The sequence below is a fragment of the Triticum dicoccoides genome, chromosome 7B (assembly GCF_002162155.2).
Source record: "Triticum dicoccoides isolate Atlit2015 ecotype Zavitan chromosome 7B, WEW_v2.0, whole genome shotgun sequence".
Classification (NCBI taxonomy): domain Eukaryota; kingdom Viridiplantae; phylum Streptophyta; class Magnoliopsida; order Poales; family Poaceae; genus Triticum; species Triticum dicoccoides.
In genome coordinates, this window is record NC_041393.1 from 240,338,349 (window position 1) to 240,362,352 (window position 24,004).

Here is a 24,004-nt window from a genome sequence, read left to right on the forward strand (position 1 = left end):
TTGATTTCTAGGCTCTTCAAGTTGCTTTCCTCTCCAATCATTCTCCTACCGGAGCCAAATCTGTGAGAGAGAGATTGAGTGTTGAGGAGACTATCATTTGAAGCGCAAGAGTAAGGAGTTCATCACCAACACAACATCTATTACCTTTTGGAGAGTGGTGTCTCCTAGATTTTCTAGGTGTCACTTGGGAGCCTCCAAGTTCATGTGGAGTTGAACCAAAGAGTTTGTAAGGGCAAGGAGATCGCCTACTTCGTGAAGATCTACCATAATTGTAATTTTTATTACCTCTGGCGTTCGGCTTACTCCCGTGTTTGTAGTCGTTGCTAGGTGGCCTCCGGACCTGGTTGTAATTTTTATTACCTCTGGCGTTTTTTGTACTCCCATGATTTTTTTTCTGAAAAGGAGGATGTACCCCCGGCCTCTGCATCTGGGCGATGCATGCGGCCACTTTATTAATTATTCACAAAGACTTTACAAAGTAGTACATTCGTAAGCCTGGAGCCACCATCATAGCAACACATGTTTCTATTCCTATCCCCTTGATGTAGGGGTGCCGAATGTCCGAGCCTAATACCAAACAGGCATCACATCAAAACCTAACATCTAAAGCCGGATGCGCCATCCTAGCCACATACCGGGACTGGGTCACACACCGGTCCTGCCCACTCACCGAGCCCGCCACCACCGTGTTCCACTGATCCATCTCCATAGCAAGGACTGGCGCAAACCTTGCCAGCCTGCCGTCGACGCCACCATGGCGTCAGACAGCGCCACCGCCCTGCGTTCGACCATCCAGCCGCATCCGTCGACGATAGGCGGGGCGCCTAGGGTTTCCCCCCGGGTCACCCGCAGGGGCGACGCGAGGGGACGCCTGGGCTGATCATGATGCAATAGTGTTTTGCACGTTTTGGAAGATGAATAGATTGGAAGTTGCTGGAAAAAAATCCGGATAAAAATTCAGGAGATATTTGCATCTTGGCATTTGAATTCAGTTTGTGCTGAATGAAGCTGGAGAAGGTACGTAGAGTCGTACCTCCGGTGGACTCATTTGGATTAGGTTACGGCCAAGTCTCCCCAGACATTTGCAAAGAAGCATCATCTGTCCATATATAGATTCAACCATAATTCCTCCAGGTCTTCTCTTTTCCCGATCGGTTTTTCATCCGGCGCGCGTGGGCTGACACCGCCGCATAGGACTCGTCGCGCCTCCGTCACCATGGTGGAGCTGGAGTCGCAGGACGCGGCGACGATGAAGGTGGCCTCCGCGAAGCACGTCACGACCACCGTGGCGCTGCGTGTCGGGGCCGCCGTTGCGTCCCTCGCCGCCGCCGTCCTCGTCGTCACTAACCGGCAGGAGCGCTGGGGGGTGGAGGTCAACTTCACCATGTTCGACGTCTGGGTGTACGTACCATCACCAATCTCTCGGCATGCAGCTAGCGCATGCTCCTTCCTTCGTTCACTCGCTAGTTAGATCGATTGGTCTCGATCTCCCGTGTGCTTCTGCAACCAGCGAATCGATGTCTGACCTGTTCTTGTTTCGTGGGTGAGCAGGGCATTCGTGGCGACCAACTTCTTCTGCACAGCCTACTCGCTGCTCACGGCGATCTTTGTCAAGAAGCTCATCGGCAAGCGCTGGCTGCACACCGTGGACCAGGTAACGTTACGTACGGCAAGGAAAAAAATACCCATCTAAGCTAGTAGACCATACGTCCATGCATCTGTGTTCGTGCACCCTGGTCAATCTCGACTGACGGACGGCATCGTTGTTATATCTGCTTTGTTGCGTGCAGCTGGTGGTGAACCTACAGACGGCGGCAACGGCGGGCGCAGGGGCCATCGGGTCGGTGGCCATGTGGGGGAACAAGACAAGCGGGTGGTACGCAGTGTGCCGCCTCTACCGGAGGTACTGCGACGTCGGTGCCGTCGCGCTCGCGCTCTCCTTGGCCGCCTTCCTCTCTCTCGGCAGTGCCTGCGCACTCTCCCGTTACCCCAGGACGCCGGCCAGACACTGACCAGTCAGTTAGGAGTAAGACCTAGCAGCACCTTGATATGTTGAAAAGTTAATATCATCAGATCATGTAAAGTTCTTGGGAGTACATTGTTTGTCCTTTTGGATCTCAATTACTAGTTGGTAGGTTAAGCAGCAGTATCCATTCATAAAATCATGAGCATGAAAGATGAGACGCATATATGCACCGTATATACCATACTGTAAAATTAAGCTGGCTATTTATGTGTTCTGAGGAGAAAAGGGGAGGTCTCTTACAAAAGAAACACACCGTGAATATGATCCTCTGGATCACGATGCTGAAAATGATGAGACACAAAAAATAGCTGAGCAATGCACGGCATCATGCTTAGGTGCAGCGCAGGATGTCATCTCCGTGCTGCGAGCAAGGAAGAAGGCTAGCTCATCCGCCATTGCTGCCGGCACTGAGCGCTTCATTCGACTTGACAAAACGGCCTTTCACCCGCTTACGGGTATCCGCCCTCAGCTTCCGGGACTCATACCGGATGTGCTTCTCGTACCTGCAGGGAGCACCAGAAACGCATGAGAAAATTGCAACCGTCTATGAGGAGTAAAAGAAGACGGGTTAGCTGTTCATCGGTTCATGCCTGCGATTCTTCCTCTTCTCTTTGTACCGCTGCATCGCGCTATCCCTGTTTAGCGCGAGCGTCTCGCTGTCGATCCTTGCGGCAGGCTTCTCAGCTCCAGTCGGGACGATCCTTTGATCGCCAAAGGAGATCTCCCTAGTGGGAGCTGCTCCTCTGTCATGGGAAGAGCTCCCCAAGGTCCCAGAAGCAGGCACATGGCTCCCGGAGGTTGTTGGGCCATCCATCGTCGAGGTGCATGAGCTTACCTTCATTCGCTTGTTGCTCGCTGTGCTAACCTGCAAAGGAAAAAAAAAAGGACAAGAACTATATCAAACAAACATATCACAATTGCAAGAGCAGACACAGAAATTTTCACTGATGGAGACTCTACTTCTCTACAATGATGCAAAACAAATAACACGTGGTGGGCCTTTATATACAGCAAATTATCAGGGCTGACAAAATTGCCCCTTGATGTTTCACAAAGAAACAAGATGACCCATGAATTGGTGGACCAAAGGAGCATGGAACAAGGATCTGTATGGTGGCCTATAACTATCAGCGTGATTGAGAGCACCTAAAAGCGTTCACACTAAATGGGACCATATAGCCAACTTTCACAAGAACAGCCACTTCAAAGATAAGATGTTTGCCCCCCAAAAAAGAAGATAAGACTGAATTAGAAACACAGCAGCCTGAACACACTGAAGAGGAAGTGGCACATCAACATCAGTGAAAGATCTGTTACATTGTCAAAGCTAAGAGGAACGACAGTGCGCGGATGGGATGTATCCTCATGAATATGCACATTGTAAGCAGGTTCAGGTCGAGCAGTTCCTTTTCAGTATCTTGTCAACATTGAATTTTGATCAACAGCTAATAAAATTACCCTTAACTAATTGCCTGGTATCTGGATTATCTAATGCACGTGGCTTTTATCCCTGTTGCTTACAAAGGAATAAAAACCAATAACAGCTGACTGCAAACTAGAGGACTCCTTGTATTTGTAAACAAGGCATATCCTAGCAGTCATGTTTAGACTTTGCTGCTAGGTATGAGGTTATAGCACTGCGTTGAAAATATTAAAAATTTGCATGATGCATGTGAGATATTGTCGATGCAAATGCACGGGCTATTAACAACATCGTGGTGTGTCACATTATGCACTTTATGCCGTGGATTTTATTTTTTTTCAAAAGGAGGGTGAACGCCCTTGGCCTCTGCATACTGAATGTAGTGGATAGACATAGGGAGGAATAACTTACATTTTTGGATGGCACTTGGCAAATATTTGTTGACATGATATCTTCAGCAGCTGCACCATATCCTGAGTCATAAATATCTTCCAGATCTTTCGTTGTCCCACAAGAAATCTCCTTGAGCATGTCACTATAACTCTTGATCATAAAGCCTCCATTGTTTGAACCAAATCCAATCTCATGTGCAGATTTTTCATTGTGGTTCCTTGATCTTCCTAAATTGAAATCCCATATCTGCAGATAGCAAGCAGTGAACTGTCAGGGCTTTCCACAATAAGCACATTCCAGAATAAGATTGACGAAAGTCAGAAGATTTTGAGGCATATCCAATTATAAGGAAGTGATTCCTACAAACCTATCCTTTTGCCGATGCAAACTCTACAAGCAAACACAGGCATACCGAATACTATTATCAGGTAAATGGAAACTGTATAGATAGCAATGTCGATGTAGTCAGCAGATTGAATAAATACTGTTCACCATCAGGCGATGTATTCCATGTTCAAAAAGTCAAATACTCAGAAGAATCTAGTAACGTGCCAAATCATACAAGGTACACTTCTTCATATCGCGATAGCAACACGCCAACACCAGCTCAGAAATTCCAGTCTAATTTGCACTGTTGGTAGAGGAGAAAACACCATTCATTATCAGCCAACCTGCGCATTCAGTGTCCTAAAACAACCCGATCCATGAGCTTCCATGGCAACTGCATTCTACTCGCCTTTCAAGTTGAAAGACCCGTGCCATAAATGGTGAGCGAATAAAGGGCAAATTTATCTCTACTCAAAACTAGTGAAACCAATCACTTCTCTGGCTGACAAAATCTAGGACAAAACTAGAGCCTGATTGTCCGTGAGAACCACAGGAGTGGAGACCCTCAGGTCACGTACAAAGGAATGGACGCTAAACTCCGATGACTTTGGAACTGGCACCTTATTATTCATCTGAACGCCAATAGGTTTTCCATGACCTACCAGAGATCATGAATTCATGATTGCATTCCATGATCTGAATGATCAATGGATTAACCGGGAACTGCACAAAGTGGCAACGAGCATGTAGCCTTCAACAAACCTGTTTGATGATCTATTGTTGTTTGCTCAGAAAATTAAGATCAGAACATTTGTCGTGACCGAGTAGTGTTACAAAACATGTGATGTTAATGTGTGTTTGGCTACCACGATGCGGCTACCTGAAGGCAATGCAACTAATTTAGTCACTCATAAAGACGCCAACAAAACATCTGATTAGTACAATTGACATGTAAATTGTCTGAATACCAACAATTGATTTATTTGTTTGCATATCATTCTCATGTTTTTTTACCTGGGTGGGTGGCACTGATGAGGGTGGGGCGAACTCCCATCGAAGTTGCTCTTCGTCATCATCACGGAGGCGGTCGTTGCCGATAAGCTCGGCGCAGTGAGCTGACGGCATCATCAGCAGGGACGTGTACGGACACGGCACCTCCGGAGCAGGAGGCAGCGGTGGGGGAGCTTGCTTGTCAGGCAAGCGCCCGCTAGCCCCGGCGGAGGACCGACGAGGAGTCCTGGGGCTCAGATCCGAGTACCCCTGCGGCTGCGACGTCTCCGTTTCTCGCCGCGCCATCTCCGCGAGCTGGTGGCACAGCGCTTCCCCCTTGAGGGGCCGGCCGCCGCCCGCCGAGACAGCCACCTCCGGCGGGTTGCAGGGCACGTAGAGGTCGCGCATCTCGGGGTCAACCAGCATGGAGTAGTCCAAGGACGAGAAGAAGAAGGCGTCCTCATCCTCTTGGTCGCCGCCGCCGCCGAGGCCGCAACCGAACGCGGCGGCGCCACCGGCGCCAGGGAGGAGGTCGACGCCCCACGACGCGGCGAGCTCGGACGCCGCGGGGCAGCCCGCGAACCCCTCCACGGGCACGCGCGCCGCGCCCTCGCAACCTCCGTCGCAATCCGCGCAGAGGAACGCCGGCTCGCCTCCCCCGGCCGCCACGCGCGCAGCCGCCGGGCGGGCCGCGCACCCGGCGCAGAGCGGCGCGCGCACGTGCTTCCGCGAGAGCGCGTTGGCGGCGTGCACGTGGCGGTCGCACGCCACGCAGAGCCGCGCCGCGTCGGCCCGGCAGTGCAGCGCCGCCGCCGCCTCCCCGCAGTAGTCGCACGGCCAGGGCTGCCTCGCCCCTCCGTTGTCCTTCATGGCCAGCGCCCGGCACGCCACGCCACACCACCCGAGCAGAGAACCCCGCGATGCCGGAGGGAGGAGGGGCGGCGGAGGTGGGTCAAAAGGCGGGAGAGCGAGAGGGTCTACCGCTTCTTATCGCCGCGCGCTTTAGCTTATGCAATCCGAAGCGAGGCTGCGACTGCGAGGGTATGGGAGAAAGCGAGGGAGAGGAGGAGGAGGAGGAGGCCGATCCGCTGCGCCGTGCCGAACACCGAGAGCACGGCATTCTCTTTCCACGTGCCGCGCCATGATTTCGCTGAGGTGGCGGGCCTCGGACGTGGGACCGGCTGGGCAGTGAGTTAGCAGTGTCGGAAAATATCTAGCGGAGCTCGCTGAGGTGACGGGCTGGGGAGGGGGCTGGGACGCTGACACGGTGGGGCATGAGTAGTGGGTCCCGGTAAGGTGGAAAGAACTAGGAATCCTAAACTGCTGAGAAAATCACAATTTTATTTGGGGAGAAAATGGCGATTAAAGCAAGCTCGCACATGGAGCTTATGATCTCGAGCTTAGGTGCAGCCTTATGAATAGTGAAAAACTCTGAATGTTTTTTATAATAACTATGCTCTTATATTTCTTTACGGAGGAAGTATTGTTGAGTGTTCTATGTAGTGTAAATGTTCGTGAAAACCAGCATTAGGAATGTTTTTTAATTAAAATTTAGATGTATGCAGAACATTCAACAATATTTTCTGTAAAGAAGTTCGGATTTTTTTTTTGGCTTGCAAAAAAAGTTCAGATTTTTTTTCAAAATTTGCCCTTTTTTACGATCAGAAGAGCAGTAAACCAGCATTAGGAACATTTTACAAGTCTTTTTTAAAATGGTAACTTGATGCTGAGGAGCAGTAAAGATGCGTCGGAAGAAAAAAATATGTTTTCTCTTTATTAAGAAATGATATTTTTGTAATAATATCTCATCATATATTTAGAAATATCTAGTTACTAATAAGACTAAGAGATAAGTAATGGTTCATAATATTGTTATTGTTATCTCTAGGTTGCATGGCAGGTTTAAGATAAGACATTATTAAGCACTATACATGCCATAATATGCATGTTAAGCTATTGCGGCTCGTCGTTTTCTTAAAACAATTGTAGCAGGTGTGCCTTATTTGCAGCCTCGAAAAATCGTTTTGGGGTGTGCTCCATAATTTTTGGAGGCTGTGAAAGTTGTGCGCAAGCAGAGGCCCATGACTCGAATTCGATATTTTGCAGATCCACTTGTCAATGTCTATGTTCGTTCCGCACATAAAGAAATTGGACGTTGCATTGAAAATTATATTGCATTGTTGAACATCACATGGAAATCGAAATTGACCTGGACCGACAAATAAAAGTTGACCTAGAATGACTAATCAAAATTAACAGAGCAACTTGAAACATGATTTTATTTCATCAGCTTCCTCCTCTGTTTGAAAGTGTCCTCACGTGAAGACGAGGCTTCAAGTGCTTCCACATGTGCTTTGATGTGGTCGAGGTACCATTAGGCTTCTTGGGTGCGGGCGAGGGACACGGTCTTGTAGCCATAGTGATTGTGGCTTCTACTTCATCCAAGATGGCTTCCATCACACAGGAGAGGTACCGGCGGGAAGAAGGGAGACGCTTGGCCCAAACGCCTAATTCAATCTCTCGGAACACGGTGGCTTGGACCCACCATAGTAATTCCTAGAACTTTCGTTCGATGCGCTCCTCTTCGATCTTGTTGAGGAAGGTCCATGAGGAGGGTCCGAGCGTGACATAACACAAGAAAGGTGTAGAGTAATATAGTCAGTAGGAAAGGGGAAGATGATTGAATGTGGCGGTGAGTGGAGAGTATCAGTTTATATAGCCGCGCTCTGGCAGAAAAATGACCTGAAAAGGGCGCACTCCAGCGAGAAACAAGGCAGGAAAGGCGTGCCGATAGGTAGCAACCACTAATGGGTGCTTTTACTGGTGAAAACCGCTACCATAGGAGTCATACGAACGACTGACATTGGCAGGAGAGCAAGAAAACGGATGAAGTTTCACCCTCGTGAACATTCTAAAAATATGAAGACTCCGCCCCACTATTTGGAGCTTGCTACAAAAATTATGGAGGCAGAGAGCAATATGGTGAGTGAGGTAGACCCTTTTCTTGGGTTCGAGGCGGTTATTGTGGCGATTTAGCCATTTTGACAACTCTAGTAAAATTGCTCTTAGGATGCAAGTAGGGGAAAGACGCATTTTACCCGTGGCCACACTAATTTTACATCCATTTCAATTGTTGCAAAATTAAATAGAGTTTTTTAAAAGCTCCAAGGGCAAAAAGGAAGGCATAAAAAGTTTAGAAGAAGACAATTGTATAGAGTTTTGACATCTACTACTCCTTCACATGCCCTGCGTCACCACCTCGACCAATGGAAACCGAACTCAAGCATGCATGCTTATAACATGTCTAGATGTAGGAAGGCGAGGCAACGGCGGCTCCCTAAAGATGGAATAAGGTCCTTCCCACGTAGCCTCCCTCCCGACAATGTGTCTATCATCGCCGAAGGGGGTGTGGAGGTGTGTCTCTTGCGGATCTCGTGGTATTCAGTTTGTGCCGGTCCTCAGTAGATCTTCATATATCCAGTCTTCATTCGTTTGTCTATATGTTGCATTCTTTTGATCTACACTTCTCTTCATCGATGGTAGTTGTTCTGGTGCGCTGGTCATGTGGGACCTTAGCACGACAACCTCCAGACTGTCTGCTACAAAAGGTTTGGCCCCGCCCGAGGGAGGGCGATGACAACGACGTGCCTTAGGCTCACTCTAGTGCTTGTAGTCAATGCTAGGTGGTCTACAAAACAGTGTGTAATATTTTTATTCCTAGTGTTCCTTTTACTATCATGACAGAAGATGAATTGGTCAAAAAAATTACATGCAAAAAGTAGTTCTTGCACAGAGTATTAGCTTCCCTTCATAATTCTTTCTTGCAAAAGAAAACCTGGTCTATTATAAAGTTCAAGAAGAAATACAAAGCACCCCAAACATAATAAAAAATACATCTAGACTGATGGACTACCGAACCACAACCAGAACTAGCCGCTGATTTGCCATTGCTCCCATATGGGAGCTGGCCTAAACTTCTCGATGATTGTTGGAAATCTTCGTGCAGGTGCCCCTAAGGACCAATGTTAAGAAAGTGAAATCATTGTTTTTGAACCATTAAATTGGTTCAAGAACCAGACAACTAAATCACGTCATCGCGTATGTACAACGAGAAACCCTAACCTTATCGCCTCGAGTAGTATGAAGAAATTTATGTTGGAGCTCTTTCTAATTTGTTCTGACATATGAACTCAGAAAGGGTCATGGCCCAGAAGACCGTGACGAGGACATGACTACCTTGAAAACGACCAAAAATATTGTATACATGCATATTCGTGAGGTGATTTATAATGCAAACTATGCAATAATTTATTTATGGTATCTAGGACAAAAATACTTCATAGACTTTTGTGCCATGTCTAATTGCAGGTGTATGGGACATTTATACAATCCACATATAAAGATAAGGGAAAAATAGAAGTTTAGGTGCTTTTCAAAAAGTCATCTCACGTCACTTTTAGGCCAAGAGATAATAGAGTCCAAGTTCCACACGTTCTGGACTCAGATTCGGACTACACAGACATACCGAACTCAAAATGCCAAGAACTCTTTCATCCGGACTCCGAATTGGGTGATTCTTTTTTTGTTGAAAGTAGATTTCATGCTCTTTCCAACCCAATTGGATTCACCTTCAAAATCGTCCCGAGCGTTGACATATTGACGAAACAATCTGACGCTATAGCAGGATCTGAGTCAAACTACAAGTTCAAAGGTGTTGCATCACCTCCGCTTGGGCCCATGGGCCTTCTATGGCCTAGGGTTAGTTTTCGGCTGCCTTGGAACGTCCTGCCACCTCCTTGGCCGCCACCCCTTGCTCCTATATAAGTAGATCCATCTAGTAGTTTTTTGCTTGGGATTTGTTTAGTTAAAAGTTAGTCATTGCAACTTTGTGTACCTCGTTTGTGTCCAACGACCAAACCAAGACCACTTTCGTATCCCCACCTTTATCAATACTTCATCTATATTCGCAATATTCAGATTGCATTATCGTATTCTTACTTGTTCTTCGATTACGTGCAGGAATTGACCTTCGTGGTCAGGTTAATCGTGCTTCCAACATCGTCAGTAACCTTAGGAGATTGGTTTAGCGATTGCTAAGGCGCAACGTCGTGCACGTTTGTAGTCGGATCATCAAAGTAGGCTCCACCAAATCGATAGCTATCATATCATCGAAAGACAGGAGACCCTCGCCTCTATCCGACCGACTCGAAGACAACACCCTGCCATACGCCCAAACACCGTACATGCGAGGACTAAAACCCTAACATATCTACTAGCCAGAGCAGAGGCACCATAATTCCCCTCCCCTCATTAGAGCGGCGGGCCAATTTCAGACGAATCCACAAAATCAACGATGAAGGTTAAGGGAGAGAAAGCTGAAGCCGTAGAAGCCTTACGAGAGTGGAAACAAACAATCACATATCTTCTTTATTTTCTAGACGTACCGTTGGATCAATTTTCCATCCTCTAATTTTGACACGACCTCTAGAAATATTGGAGCACTAAGGATAGCTCCAACGCAGGGACGCATTTCGTCCGCTCGGGTCGGCACAGACAAAAATCACTGCCAACGTGCCGATGTAAATGGACAAGCGTCCATTTTTTTTGTCTGCCATAGCCCATTTCCGACACAAATTTGGGCCGTGTTTGCATCCACGTGAACGCCCTCAGTTCCCTCCTCTTGTCCTCCTGGCCCACCCGTCTGTGGCACAATAGCCATTGTTGACCCTCCCTCCTCCGCACCAACTCCACGGCCTCGTCACCGCCACCACCCATTTTTGGCTAATTTAACACCACCCAGAGCCCTGCGACCGCATCCACTGAATGCCCCACCATCGCTACTCACCGTGGCAACCACCAGCGTTGTGGCCCTTCTCTCGTCGCCATCCGAGTATACCAAGCACTCCTTCCCCCGGGTTGCCAACATCCCTCGGCACACCCCCTCTTCCTCCATGATGTAACGCCCTATTACCCCTGGCGGGATCAAGACTGGCCCCACAGACCAACACTAGTATTTTCTGTGCACTTTGTCCTCACTCATGCGCACCCGGGAGCTACTTCTCGGTCGATCACCCATCCTAGAATTACCCCAAGCCAAGCACGCTTAACTTTGGAGTTCTTTTCGAATGGGCTCCCGAAAAAGAAGGAATTCCTTGTTGATATGAGTAGTCTATCATTCCTATTAAGCCAGGCTCTCACATACACCCCCACTCAAAGGAACCGACGTCCCCGTCGGCCCATCAGGAACGTTTCCTCTTGGCACACGTATGTGCGTCCAGTCCAGCACATGTGCCATGTCGTGTGCCACAACGGGCCACATGCGCCATGCCCCACATGCTCGCGCACCTGAACCGCGCATGCCCGTGTAACTGGGAGGGTCGACTATGATACCAATTGTAACGCCCTGTTACGCCTGCCGAGATCAAGACTGGCCCCACAGACTAACACTACTCTTTTCTGCACACTTTGTCCTCACTCATGTGCACTTGGGAGCTACTTCCTAGTCGGTCACCCATCCTAGAATTACCCCAAACTAAGCACGCTTAACTTTGGAGTTCTTTCGAATGGGCTCCTAAAAAAGAAGGAATTCCTTGTTGATATGAGTAGTCTATCATTCCTATTAAGCCAGTCTCTCACACACGGATAATGCTGGAGGGCACGTGCTTGGACAGGCTTGCTGCGTGATCCAAGGATGGTACCAACGTCAGCCTCCGATGCCGCTCACAAGGTGTTCAATCATTTTTCCGGCTGAGGTTCCTCCATGCCCACATATGGTACGTATTCAGCACTCCGAGGGAGCAATCGTGGATAACTCGGATGAGTTTTTTAATAACATCCTATGTTCATTGTACGACAATGAGTCCAGGAGGTAGTGATGGGTGTGCTAATTACTTCAAATGCAAGTTGGGTGCCCTTAGAAAGGTTGGCTTCTCCTCTTATCAGAAATGTATTGTAGTTGTTCGGATGCTTGCATGTGCCTGGTGATCTTGTGGATGAGTATGTCTGCATGAGTGAGTCCATGTGCCTTGAGGCATTGTGAAGGTTCTCCAAAGCTTGGTTGGAGTATTTGACCTGGCGTACTTGAGAGGACCAAATGTTGCGAATACAACTTGTTGATAGCAATCAATGAATTGAGGTGCTTTCCACTAAGACTTGGAAGCATAGATTTTATGCATTGGGAGTGGAAGAACTACCTATTTGCTTGGCATGGGTATTAAGCTTCTACGGTCATACTTGAAGCCGTGGTATCACAAGATCTCTAGATTTGACACTCTTTTTGGCATGGCAGGTTCTCACAATGACATCAATGTGCTTCAATGCTCTCCGGTGTTCGCTAGGCTTTCGGAATGCCAATCTCCAGATGTCAAGTTTGACATAAATGGCCATCAATACAATAAGGGATAGTACTTAGCTGATGGTATCTATCCTCAGTTGCCTACGGTTGTCAAGACAATCTCCAAGCCCATAGGGGAGTAGAAGGCTAGGTTTTGCCAATAACAAGAGAGTGCTAGGAAGGATATGGAGTGTTCTTTGGTGTGCTCCAGTCATGATGGGGTATTGTTCGGTACCCTATTAGAACATCGAGCCCCAAGAAGATGTGGGAGGTGATAATATGTTGTGTGATCATGCACAACATGATCGTAGAGGATGAGCGTGATGACAACCTCTTTGACCAAGGTGGGATTATTAGGGTGAAAATGTTGAGCTTGAGTATGGATCAGCAATGTATGCATAGTTGACCCAATTTTATCAAGAAATGTGTGATTAGACATTTTACATTGAACTTCAAAATGATTTGATTGAGCATACCTGGACTTAAATAGGAAACCAATGGATCAATTTATTTGCTCTTTTTCTTTCAATATATTTGCTACAATTTTAAGTTCATTTGGTTGTAACTATGCCATGTTTATTGGTTGTGTTGTGAAAAACTGTGTGACTATTTGTTTACTCATGTCAATGGTTAATTTTTATTTGTTCATTGAATTTATATGTATAGGATGTCATTTGAGAAAATTTGGCAAAAACAACGGTCGAGGCGGACCAAATGGGTGTTTGGGTGTATCGCCTAGATTGGCATGAACATGAGTGGACAACAGCTGAACTGGCAACCTAAACTGCTAAACCCGCATCCGTTTGCGTCCATGCGTTGTAGCGATCCTAAACTTAACTGCGTGTGTAACGGTTAGCAACATGCGTACACAGAATAATTGTACAGCGGAGAATGATGCTATGATGACAATGGAGCACCTCGAAACCTAGAGGTCCCACAAAGACATCTACTATTTTTACTATTTTTGTTGTTGAGAAAATGCCAAAAACTATATATTAAACAATACATATTCTTATTTTTTTTCACAGAATTAAAAGATACATCCAAATCCTCGGAGGGTCGAAGTCGAAGTCTTCTTGCATCCAATTTCAATCCACCGAAGTTTCTTGCACCCATGAGCTTTCAACAAAGCTCGTTGCCGCTTCTAAGTCTCCCCAGGAGTTGCTACATGTTAAGTTGTGCTGGTCATTTGTGATGACTCAGCGGTCAGCAGCAAGGTCCTGAAACAGAACTAGTGATAATTTAAGTGATCGATACATTAGAAAACAGGAAAAAAAATCTCAGAAAGATAAGATATGCCCTGGGAAAAAGGAACACGTACTGTGTGTATGCGCTACCACATGATCCCGTACGAATGCAAGCGATGATCAACAGGAAGCTTAACTTTCCACGTAAATCGCGATGCTTGAAGCACCACCCTGCCTAAGTTACCTACGAGTTGACTTCATCAATGGAGAAACAATGAAACCAGCCGATAGTGCATTATGCCGACAAGCAGCCTTATGGGGCGTGATGTTGCCCACATATCACTGTCGACGACGCTGTCTACATCCTATCGGACGATTCATTGCACCTCCTAACTTCCGTGGCGTGTTATATTCTCATAGAAAACGTGTATTACTCGATTCATGCTTTGTCAGACCCCTCATATTTAGTGTCGAATTTTGACCGTAAAATTACTAATAAAATATAATATTATATGGTGGGAATCCTTTCTCAAATACAAATAAAATGATATTTTTTAGATATAAAAATCATATGTTATTAATTATATAGATGGTCAGTATTTTTATTTTTTTAGAAAATAGATTATCAAAATTTGATCTAAAATATGAGAGGAGCGAATAAACCCAGACGAAGCAAGTACGAATGACATGATTAAATTTGTATCCCAGTTTCTAGCTTTTAGGTAAGTATACATGCATATTCAGTTCAAAAAAAGTATACATGCATATTACTAAAAGCTAGGGCTCATTTGATTCATAGGATTCTGAAAATACGAGTATAGAAAAAGTAGGGCTCAGTTGATTCATGGGATTCTGAAAATACAAGTATAGAAAAAGTATAGGATTGAAGTGACATACTCACTTGAATACTATGGGATTAGCAAGGAGTGTTTGTTGCCATAGAAAAAGAATTTTTTTTATAAAAAACAATTGTAGTGGATGTTAGATTTCCTATGAAATGTAAAGCCCCGTAAGAAAAATTTCTATGGGATCCAATCCTATTAACCAAAAGGATCAATGTAAGAAAAATTCTTAAAGATTTTAAATGCTCGAAAAACTTTATAGAATTCCGTTGAATCAAAGGAGCTCTTAGGCTGGTCACAATGGGCAAGAATATAAGCTACACACTTCCCTAGACTATGTTACTACCTCCATAGTGGGTAGGAACATCTATGTAGTGTCATGCAACGATGTATTTATTAGGTTATAGACTCATTGTTTTTTGAAGTGTGTGATGTTCCGGTAACTTAGCTAGTTACCACAAATACCTCTCTTTTTATTACATACGTGTCACATAAGCAAAATTATATTGAAGTGTGTGATGTTACTTCTAAGTTCCTCCCCACTGTGACCAACCTTAGTCTTGTGACTTTGCTATTTTTAAGCTTAGTCGTGTGAGGAATAGGCTAACGCGCAGAAATTAATTCTGCCGGTACATATGGAGAATGCTTTTTGAGAAGATTGATCACGTGCTGGTTTGTTTCTCGCTCTTGTCCGGTGGGGTTGGAGGTTGGATGCTTTCATTGTCGACACTTGCACCAATCAGTATGGCGCCGGATCTTTTTTTTTCGAAACAGAGGCAAAAGATTTGCCTCATTCATTAATTAAAAAGGAGAGTTTTGAGTACATGAGAACCGGCTTTACAACATAGCCCATCAACAAAAATGCAAAAGAATTACTCTCGCGACATGATGATGCTCAGATGTCTAGCACCCGCGGTGACCCACGTCCTGGCCTCCTCCTGGCCGGTACATATAGATCTCTTGTTATTGCACAAGATATGCCATAGACACCAGTGGCAATGGCCCTCTCGCTCACGAGATATACATAGGCTGGACTGGTCCCTTCTCTCTCAAAGAAAAAATGAAATGTGACATGTCATACGTCCAGTTTGGAACTTTAATTCTAATCAAACACGGTACGACATGTTGACGTTTTTCCTCGACATAAAAGAGGACGACATCTGTATATGTTTAACGTGCAACAATACGTGCTAACTACCCGCAAAAAAAAAGGTGCTAACTACTGTGTGCGTTGTGGAGCATGACGGTCCTTCGAGATTAATCACCCACGCCTCGCAAAAGAAAAGAGAACAGTCACCCCTGGCAACTTCCGGGAGTCAACGAGGTTGAAGTCAAACGAATAGCCAAAAGGCCAACACATACACCTAAAGGGCTGTTTGGTTCCCAGCCACAATTTGTAAGTCAAAATTTGTAAGTTAAAATTTGGCAACCACAGTTTGCCAAGCATGTGTTTGGTTTTTGCCACACTTTGGTTTGCCACACTTTTATTGCCCATATGACCCACTTGTCAAAGAGACAATGTTTTCGTCAACTTTTGCCAAAGTTTGGCGTCCAATTTCTTAGCCACACTTGTGTGGCTTGCCATACTTGTGTGGCTAGCCACATTTTGGCTTGGCCACACTAGTCTTCAACTAAACAGACCCTTAAATCTCAAGATGATATGTGGGTTCAGTGTTTTGAAGGTACTCATAGAGATAGGGTATACATGCGTGTTCATAAAAATAAATGTATGCGCGTGTATATAAGCGCTTGTGTCTGTACTGATGTTAAAAAAAATTCTACAGTGTAGCACCCTGAAAATGGAAAGTTACCGTGAGAGTACGTACAGCTTTCCAAAAAATGCTGCCTGGGCGTCTCGGCACGAGTAGCAGCGCATAGGATCCGGACAAAATACCGACCGTGCATGCGCCATGCATGGGGCCGCGCTGAGCTGGCGCAGACAGCCTCTCGAAGCGTCTCGGCTCTTCCGTACGCCCTCCTCTTAATCTAATGGCAATCCGGTGCTAGAACAAAACTAGCTTTGCCGCTTTAGACAGACAGCCAGACTTTGATGTTTGACATGTTCGCCATTAAACAATTGCACGTGCCCGCTACTCATACCTAAGAGCATTTTCAGCCGCGCCCCCAACAAGGCTTCCCACATGACTTTTCGATCGTTGACGTCAAAAAATTGGTCCAGTTGCATTTCCAAGGGCCCATTTTTCGCCGGCTCGGGTCGAAATTGACGCCGGCGGATCGAACCCGAACCCGACGCGCTGGGGGGTGCTCGGGAGCGCCGGGCGAATATTTTTTGGCGCGAAAGCGCCCTGGGCCAACCGCGTCAGCGACTCGACTCTCTTCTCGCCACTTCGTCGTCTTCATCGCCTCGTTTCCCGCGGTGAATCAATGCCAAAGCTGCGCGCGCTGCCGCGCCGGTCAGCCTCCATTGATGCCTCACGGGCGGCGCAGTGAAGTCCGGGCGATGCGCGTCCCCTCGCCCGCCACGCCTCTCGACGACGAGGGAAGGCCCATGGTACACCCCCGACAGCCCGCTCTGGGAGCCCTATCTCCGCCGCCGACAAGCCGAGCAGCTCGAGGCGACGAATGGCGTCGTGCCCTCCGGCGGGCTCAACTTCGAGGGCCGGCACCGGTGGTGGGGCGTACCCGACCGCACGTTGGAGGCCGTCCTCGAGTCCATCGAGGGCGGCACCACGCCGCCCCTCGAGTACCCCACTCCCCCGACCTTTTCACGCTGCCGTGGGAGCTCCAGGACACCGAGGCGTATGGAGCGACCCGGCGCGTCCTCCTCCTCGTCCGGCCGCTCGTCGGGCTCTCCCTGCCTTCGCCCTGTCAAGTCGGAGCCCCAGGACACGGCGATCAGCACGCGCACCCGCAGCTCCGGCGTCCACATCGGCGACTCCACCCCCACCCCCCATCCGGCCGCTTCGTCCTCGGCGAGCCCAAGCCGAAGCCCAGCCTTCCCGCGGAGTACGAGGAGATAGCCCGGCGCGGCTTCTCCAACGAGGACGCCATGCAGTGAGCGCGGGACGACTACCTCCGTGACGAGATGGTCCGGTAGCGCCGGGCCCTGGAGGAGATCGAAGCCCGCAAGAGCGGGCGCGAGGACGAGCACGGCGTCGTCATCCTCGACAGCGACGACGACGAGGACGCCCCCGGACCGTTCTACCCGCCGCGCCAACCGGGGAGGATGCAGCAGGGACGACGGCGACTACACGCGGTTCTACAGCCTCCTCGGCATGTAGAACTGCGAGGGCGGGCGACGGGCGGCGAGGAGCGGCGAGGCAGACGGTGAGGAGCGACGATGAAGACGGCGAGTGACGGCCCCTAATAGTTTTTTTAAATATGTTTAAGTTTGAACGAACTCGTCGAAGTTTACAATGAATTTGCGCCGTGTTTGTACCGTCTTTAAATTTTTCAAAATAACCTGAACGCCGTGACTGGGGGCATCACATCCCCAGCACGGGTTAGCGCCGGTGCGTCCCCAGGGAACGGATTTTAGCCCCTCCTGAGGGGCCAACGGTTGGAGATGCTCTAAGGGTTCACATGCAGGTCGCCTACGAGTTCGTCTCGTATCGCACATGGACGCACGGGCGTCCAGGAGGCTTTTAAGCGGAAGTTAAACATCCGATTGCTCCGCTCAGGTAACCGTCGAGCGGTGCCTACGGTCTACCAAATGCGCATGTAGCCCACTTTTGTTTATTTCGACGTGCAACCAGGACTCAGCGCTTCACAATCCGAGACTCAAGTTGTGAGATTTCTGAATGACCTCGTATTAAATCATGAAACTGAGGATATCGGGGTGTTCCGTAGGATGCCTATAAGCGCGTGTAATCCATGTATAATAGTGCTCCGTTAGAAATGTCATCCAGGATAACTAATGGACGTGTTATCTTTTCTTAGCTAAGATGATCTTTTAAAGCATGTACAATCCAAGATTCTAGGGCATTAGTAGGTTCCCCATTTCTTCAATCATTCATCATGTTCCTCATCTTTAATTCCTCATACTGTGAGAGATTAAACTTTTGTCCATCTAGTCGATCCCTCAAACGAACTCAACCTCACATGAAGGCTCTCTTCATCATGTTTTCCATTTTCCTTCTTTTTCATTCTATGCGGCCAACGAATGACTTCTCACCACTATATGATGTTCATGAGCTAGTTAGGACCTAGGATAAACAATCTGTAGAAATAATTTGACAGTGTTCATCGAACATGATGTACACATGTGAAAAAGGTGTCGAGAAAGTAGATAAAATTTGCCTTCATGGTCCATGGTTTGGATAATTTACGTAGTAGTGGATTTTAACCCTACTTAAGGTGCTTGTCGGATTTCGGGTTCTGGCAAAACCCTCGAGGTTCGAACACTGGGGTGCGCACGAAGATCTCTCCCTACCTAATCACGCCCTCAGCCTCGCCGCGATCTCAAAGCCTAGCTCGACGAACCCGTATAACAAGAGACACGAGATTTATACTGGTTCGGGCCACCGATGTGGTGTAATACCCTACTCTAGTGTGGTGTGGTGGATTGCCTCTAGGGTTGAGGATGAACAATACAAGGGGAAGAACAGCCTCCTGAGAAGAGGTGTTCTTGTGCTTGGCGAACTTGTGTGGGTGAGGATGGATCTAGTCCAGGATGAGATGACCCGCCTCCTACTGTGGTGGCTAGTCCTATTTATAGAGGCTCTGGTCCTCTCGCCAAATATTGAGCGGGAAGGGAGCCAACAACGGCCAATTTTAAAGGGAGACAACTAGTACAAGCTATCCTAACTAAAGGTGGTCTTCGACTGCCAAAGGCTCTGGTGGTGACGCCGTCTGGGGCTCCACGGTGACCTTTGTCCTGCCGCCCTGCTGGTCTTGGTCTCATTGCACCGATATGGAAACCTTTGCCTGATGCCTCGGGACTCCTCGCCTGCGCTTGCCCCCTTTAGCACCAAAGAGGGAACGAGGACACTGCGCGCACTGGCGCCCGCCTGGCCTTGGTCGTCACAGCTGACGTCGTAGGAACCTCGCGAGGTGTCCCTTGCCTTGATCTCTCCGTCCCTCGCGAGCCAGCCTGGTGAGGCCGCTCCCGAGGAGGTCTTGTGTCATCCGCCTCGCGGGGCTTGGCCCCTCGCGAGGATCTTGAGTGTTTGCTGGTGAAGGTGGGCCGTACGGGGCCGCTGGTGGAGCCACGCTGTGGGCTGCAGGCAGGCAAGTTTGGGGACCCCCATTCCCAGGACGCCGACAGTAGCCCCCGGGCCCAAGGCGCTCTCGGACTTGGCTTCGAGGCGAAGCCAAAGGGCAAGTGCGGAACGCCGCGGGTCTCAACAGCCTGCGGCCTTGGTCGACGCGTGGCGATTGATTGGACGTGGACGTCTCTGCTTCCCCATGCTGCCTCAGCAACTGCCCGACTTGACGAGTCTCTGCTGCATGCAGAGAAATATCATCATTACCTACGATTGTAGGGATCGCCGGTTGGCCTTCTCCTGCTATAAATGAGGAGGGGGGGCGAAGCCCCCGTCGCTCATCTCTTCTGGCTCCGCCCGCTTCTTCTTCCTTGCTCCATTGCCAGCGGCGACTCCCATGGCGCCTATTCGGAGGTTTTCGGCCGCAGAGAAGGGGAAAACCTCCCGCGACGAGCCAGGGCCTCTTCCGCTAAAGAAGAGGCCGAGCCACCGCCGCGACGTGGTCGTGAGGCTGGAGGTGACGAGGCCTTGGTACGAGCAACCTCCTCACGGGTACCCGCTGCCTCTGTACGCCCAGGCTGAGGGCTCTGGAGGGAGAAGCGACGAGCGCCGCCGCCCGCGCTGGGGCCGCGGTCACTGCGACGCGGTGGTGCATGCTGTCGTCCCAGGAGTCCACGCCGCGGACTCCTCACGCGAGCTCGTGATGTGGGCGGTGATGCCCCCGCGCACCTGGATCCGCTTCCTGCAGTTCTTCTCCACTGAGATGCCGCCGAGGGGCCCCCTGGAGCTTTGGCTGCAGCACGCCGACTGCGACGCCCCGGCGACTGGAGCGGAGGTCGAGACCGTCTCCCCAGGCAAGATCTTCATGACCCGCGGCTGGGGCATGGTTGCCCGGGTCTGCCGCGCGGAAGGCGCCCTCACCGTCCACTTCAGGTACGACGGCGCCTCCATGATGTTCTTCAAGGCCTTTGACGTGGAAGGTCGTCGCTTGGAGTGCTGCCCCAGAGGGGGTCGTCAGGACGGTGCAGCGGTCAGCGTCGGGCATGCCGTTGGCTTCTCCAGCGGCTTCTCCAGCAGCAGCGGTGGCGCTCGGGAGTCCAGCGACTCTCCCAAGCTCTACGAGGCCCCGGATACGAGCGACGACAGCTACGTGCCTCCGAGCTCTCGTCGGGCCCGGAGCAAGGCCGCGGCGTCCGGCCGTCGTCGTCGCTGATCTGGATGGGGTTGGCATCGGCCTCCTGTGGCCCATTGTTGATGATGGCGTCGGCTGCGCTGGCGCGTGTAGATAGGGCTCCTAGGAACTCCCCTCTCTTTGTTCCCTGCAAGGAATCGAAATGAACCTCGTGGGGGTGTGTAAAGAACCTGCAATGTCTTTTGTCCATATTATGCTTATTATGAAAATTGGCGAGAGCATGTCTTGTTTCGGCTTAGTCCCCCTTTCCAACCCTATGGTAGCTTGGTGCTCTACGCCGACAGGCCCCGATCCCCAGGCAGGTTGCAGCTGTCATTGGTATGCCAGGTCGCGATGCCGTGGTCAAGGCCAGGAGGTGAGCGGCGCGAGGTCCAGTAAGAGCTCCTGAGACGCGATGCTGAAGAGGTCCCTTTTAGCGCTCAAGCAACTACCGAGAAGCAGGAAAGGGTAGCGACGTTGCCGTAACAAGGCTGCCACAGGTGAGGGTCCGATGCTGTAGTGCCGGGTTGATCTAATCGCGAGACTTATCTTGGCATTCCTGAGCTGGCTCTTTGTGTCGCGCCAGACTTGTGCGTCGACCCCTGTAGGATAGCTAGGCTGGGCCCGTGCAAGCCTCCCCCTCTTCTTCATGCTCTTCCGTGTGCTCTGCATCCTCAAGTCCCGGCCCTCGAGCGAGCTCAGCCGCCACTGGTATGCCAGGTCGTGATGCTGTGGTCAAGGCCAGGGGGTGAGGGCTGGAGAGCCAGTAAGAGCTCCTGAGTCACGATGCTCAGGAGCCCCCCTTTTAACGCGCAAGCGAATCACATGGGAGAAGAAGTAGGAGCCTGTGGTACCGCCCGCTGTCGTTCTTGGGAGGTTCCTGCAGGTCAGCACGAGGGAGAACACATATTGCCACGATGATTGCCGGTCGGCCGCAGGTCGCCCTGCAAGAAGATGAGGGCATTGAGGGCCTCGTGAGGTGGCGTGCGCGTGGCGTTCCGTGAGCCAGAGCTTGACCACTCAGATTTGTCGGCGCTACAGGGACGGACCCGAGCACATGCGCCGTGCCAGAGTGTGTAGCTCTCGTGGTGGGTGACAATCGAGTAGGTGATAACCATAAATAGATTACGCATGGAAAGTGAACTAGCTCAGATAAATGCAAGAACGATACATGCCACTGGGCTGGACCCGAGCGGCTTGGGGATGATGCAGCCCGAGGGGCGCCCCCAACAGAGTAAGCTAAAGATGTAAAGGGATACATGCCACAAGGACGGACCCACGCGGCTTGGGAATGATGCAGCCTGAGGGGCGCTCCCAGCTAAATAAACTTGGAAAATGCCACCTGGTTCTGTTGTTGAAGGAATGTTGGGGCAGCTGAAGACGCGTGGTGAAGGGGTTGCTCCTCACAAGCCACCGGACCCTGAGCCTCGGGAGGCTCTAGGGGTCTGGGCGGATCCTTGAAGATCGTCTCGATCTCCGCCGGGGCTGCGTGATGCCTGGCCTCCTGAGCCGCCAGCATGCTTTGCAGGTTGCGCTGGAAGGCGGATGCCATGCTCGACAGGCCAAAAGGCATGCGAACGGAGCTGTGAGGTGGGCCCTCACAACGTCCCACGCGCGAAGGCCAGAAGAGATCCTGAGAAGCGACCCTGTTGAGCCCTGGGATGTCGATGCAGGCGCGCAGCCCGCCATCCTCACCTGGATGGGGAGCCGCTCCAGGTGAGTGCCGGTCGCCGCGCATGGCTCTCGCATCCTTCAGTTCCTGAGTGGTCTTGGCAATGACCTCCTCAGCGTCGGGCGCTCCACGTCCGGTTTCCTCCTGAGGGAACCATGCTGCGAAGCACGGCTCCACGTGGTGCCCGAGCGCCTCCCTCGTGATGTTGGCAACGTCGGAGGCCCTCCAGAAGAGAGCCCCCAAGCCCTGCCCGAGGAAGGCATTGGGCGCGCCTTCCTATGCAAGGGAGGGAGGCGCCCCAGGCGCAGGCGTTGATCCTGACGTGGCTCCACTTGCGGCACCGCTCTACTGAGGCCCTGTGCGGAGTAGCTTCTTCTTCTTCTTGGGACGACCTCAAGAGGGTACTGTGCTGCATTGCTGTCGGGGTCTTCGATTGGCGCTGCTTGGAAGGCGCGCTCAAAGGATCACACCGCATCTCTTTCTTCACAGGGGACAGTGATGATTTCGCCGCTTCCTGGCATCTTGAGGACGTTGTAGCCGTGGTGTGTCACTGCCATGAACTTGGCCAGGGTCGGATACCCGAGGATGGCGTTGTACGACAGACGGATGTGGGCGACGTCGAAGTCGATGAGCTCGATGCGGTAGTTGTTGCGCTGCCCGAAGGTGACAGGGAGGCGGACCTGCCCTATCGGGGTGGTGGAGCCGTCGGTTACTCCTGAGAAAGGCTTGGTAGGCTGAAGCTGATCGTATGGCACTTGGAGGCTATCGAACGTCTCGACGGACAGGACATTAAGCCATGCGCCGCTGTTGATGAGGGTCTTGGTGACTTGCACATTGCTGATGACGGGTGAGCAAAGCATCGGGAGGGCGCCAGCGATGGCCGCGCACTTGAGCTGGTCTGCTGAACTGAAGGTAATTGCGCACTTGGACCACCTAAGCGGACGTGTGGCCTCGAGTCTAGGGAGGACTGCGTTCACCTCGCGAGCAAACTGTTTCAAGATATGCTGAGAGGCTAGGGCCTGAGCTCCGCCCAAGATGCAGGCGATAGCCCGCGGCTCCTGGAAGCCCCCAGCACCCTCATCCTGATGGTGGTCATCATTCCTCCTTGGTGGTGGCGGCAGTGAAGGAAGCCCAGCATTTCCCTGAGGGCGGTTCTTGCGAGGCTGATCCCTCCAGGCACCCTCGCAAGGTTGGTCCTGCCAGTGGTCCTCGTGAGTCCGATCGCGCCACTCCAAGCGTGGGCCATGATCGTCCCAATGTTCTCCGCCACGTCCTCTTCCTCGGCCGTAGCCCCGGTCGTTGCGCTCAGGGCGTCGACCGAGGCGTCCGTCCCGAATGGCCCTGAGCTCTTGACAACCATTAGTGTTGTGGCTGTGGACGTTGTGGAAGGCGCAGAATGGACGACTTCCTTTAGATGACTCGGGAATGTCTCGGCCGCGCTTCGTCTTCGGTTCCACTGCGAGCACGGCCACCCC

General features: G+C 50.3%; 2 protein-coding genes across 2 annotated transcripts; one reads left to right on the plus strand and one right to left on the minus strand.

Annotated features, from left to right (window-relative positions):
- The first annotated feature begins 1,216 nt into the window (after positions 1–1,216).
- Positions 1,217–2,041, plus strand: LOC119338846 (CASP-like protein UU-1). Its single transcript, XM_037611064.1, has 3 exons — positions 1,217–1,401; positions 1,552–1,654; positions 1,791–2,041. The coding sequence occupies exons 1-3, from the start codon at positions 1,217–1,219 to the stop codon at positions 2,010–2,012; spliced, it is 510 nt and encodes a 169-aa protein (XP_037466961.1). The 3' UTR covers positions 2,013–2,041.
- A 159-nt stretch (positions 2,042–2,200) lies between these two features.
- On the minus strand, positions 2,201–6,209 carry LOC119338240 (zinc finger protein CONSTANS-LIKE 14-like). The gene is made up of 4 exons (XM_037610540.1): positions 5,184–6,209; positions 3,861–4,088; positions 2,617–2,891; positions 2,201–2,529 (listed from the first exon to the last, which is right to left on the minus strand). Exons 1-4 carry the CDS (start codon positions 6,027–6,029, stop codon positions 2,412–2,414), a joined length of 1,467 nt encoding a protein of 488 aa, XP_037466437.1. The 5' UTR covers positions 6,030–6,209; the 3' UTR covers positions 2,201–2,411.
- Between the last annotated feature and the right edge of the window lie 17,795 nt (positions 6,210–24,004).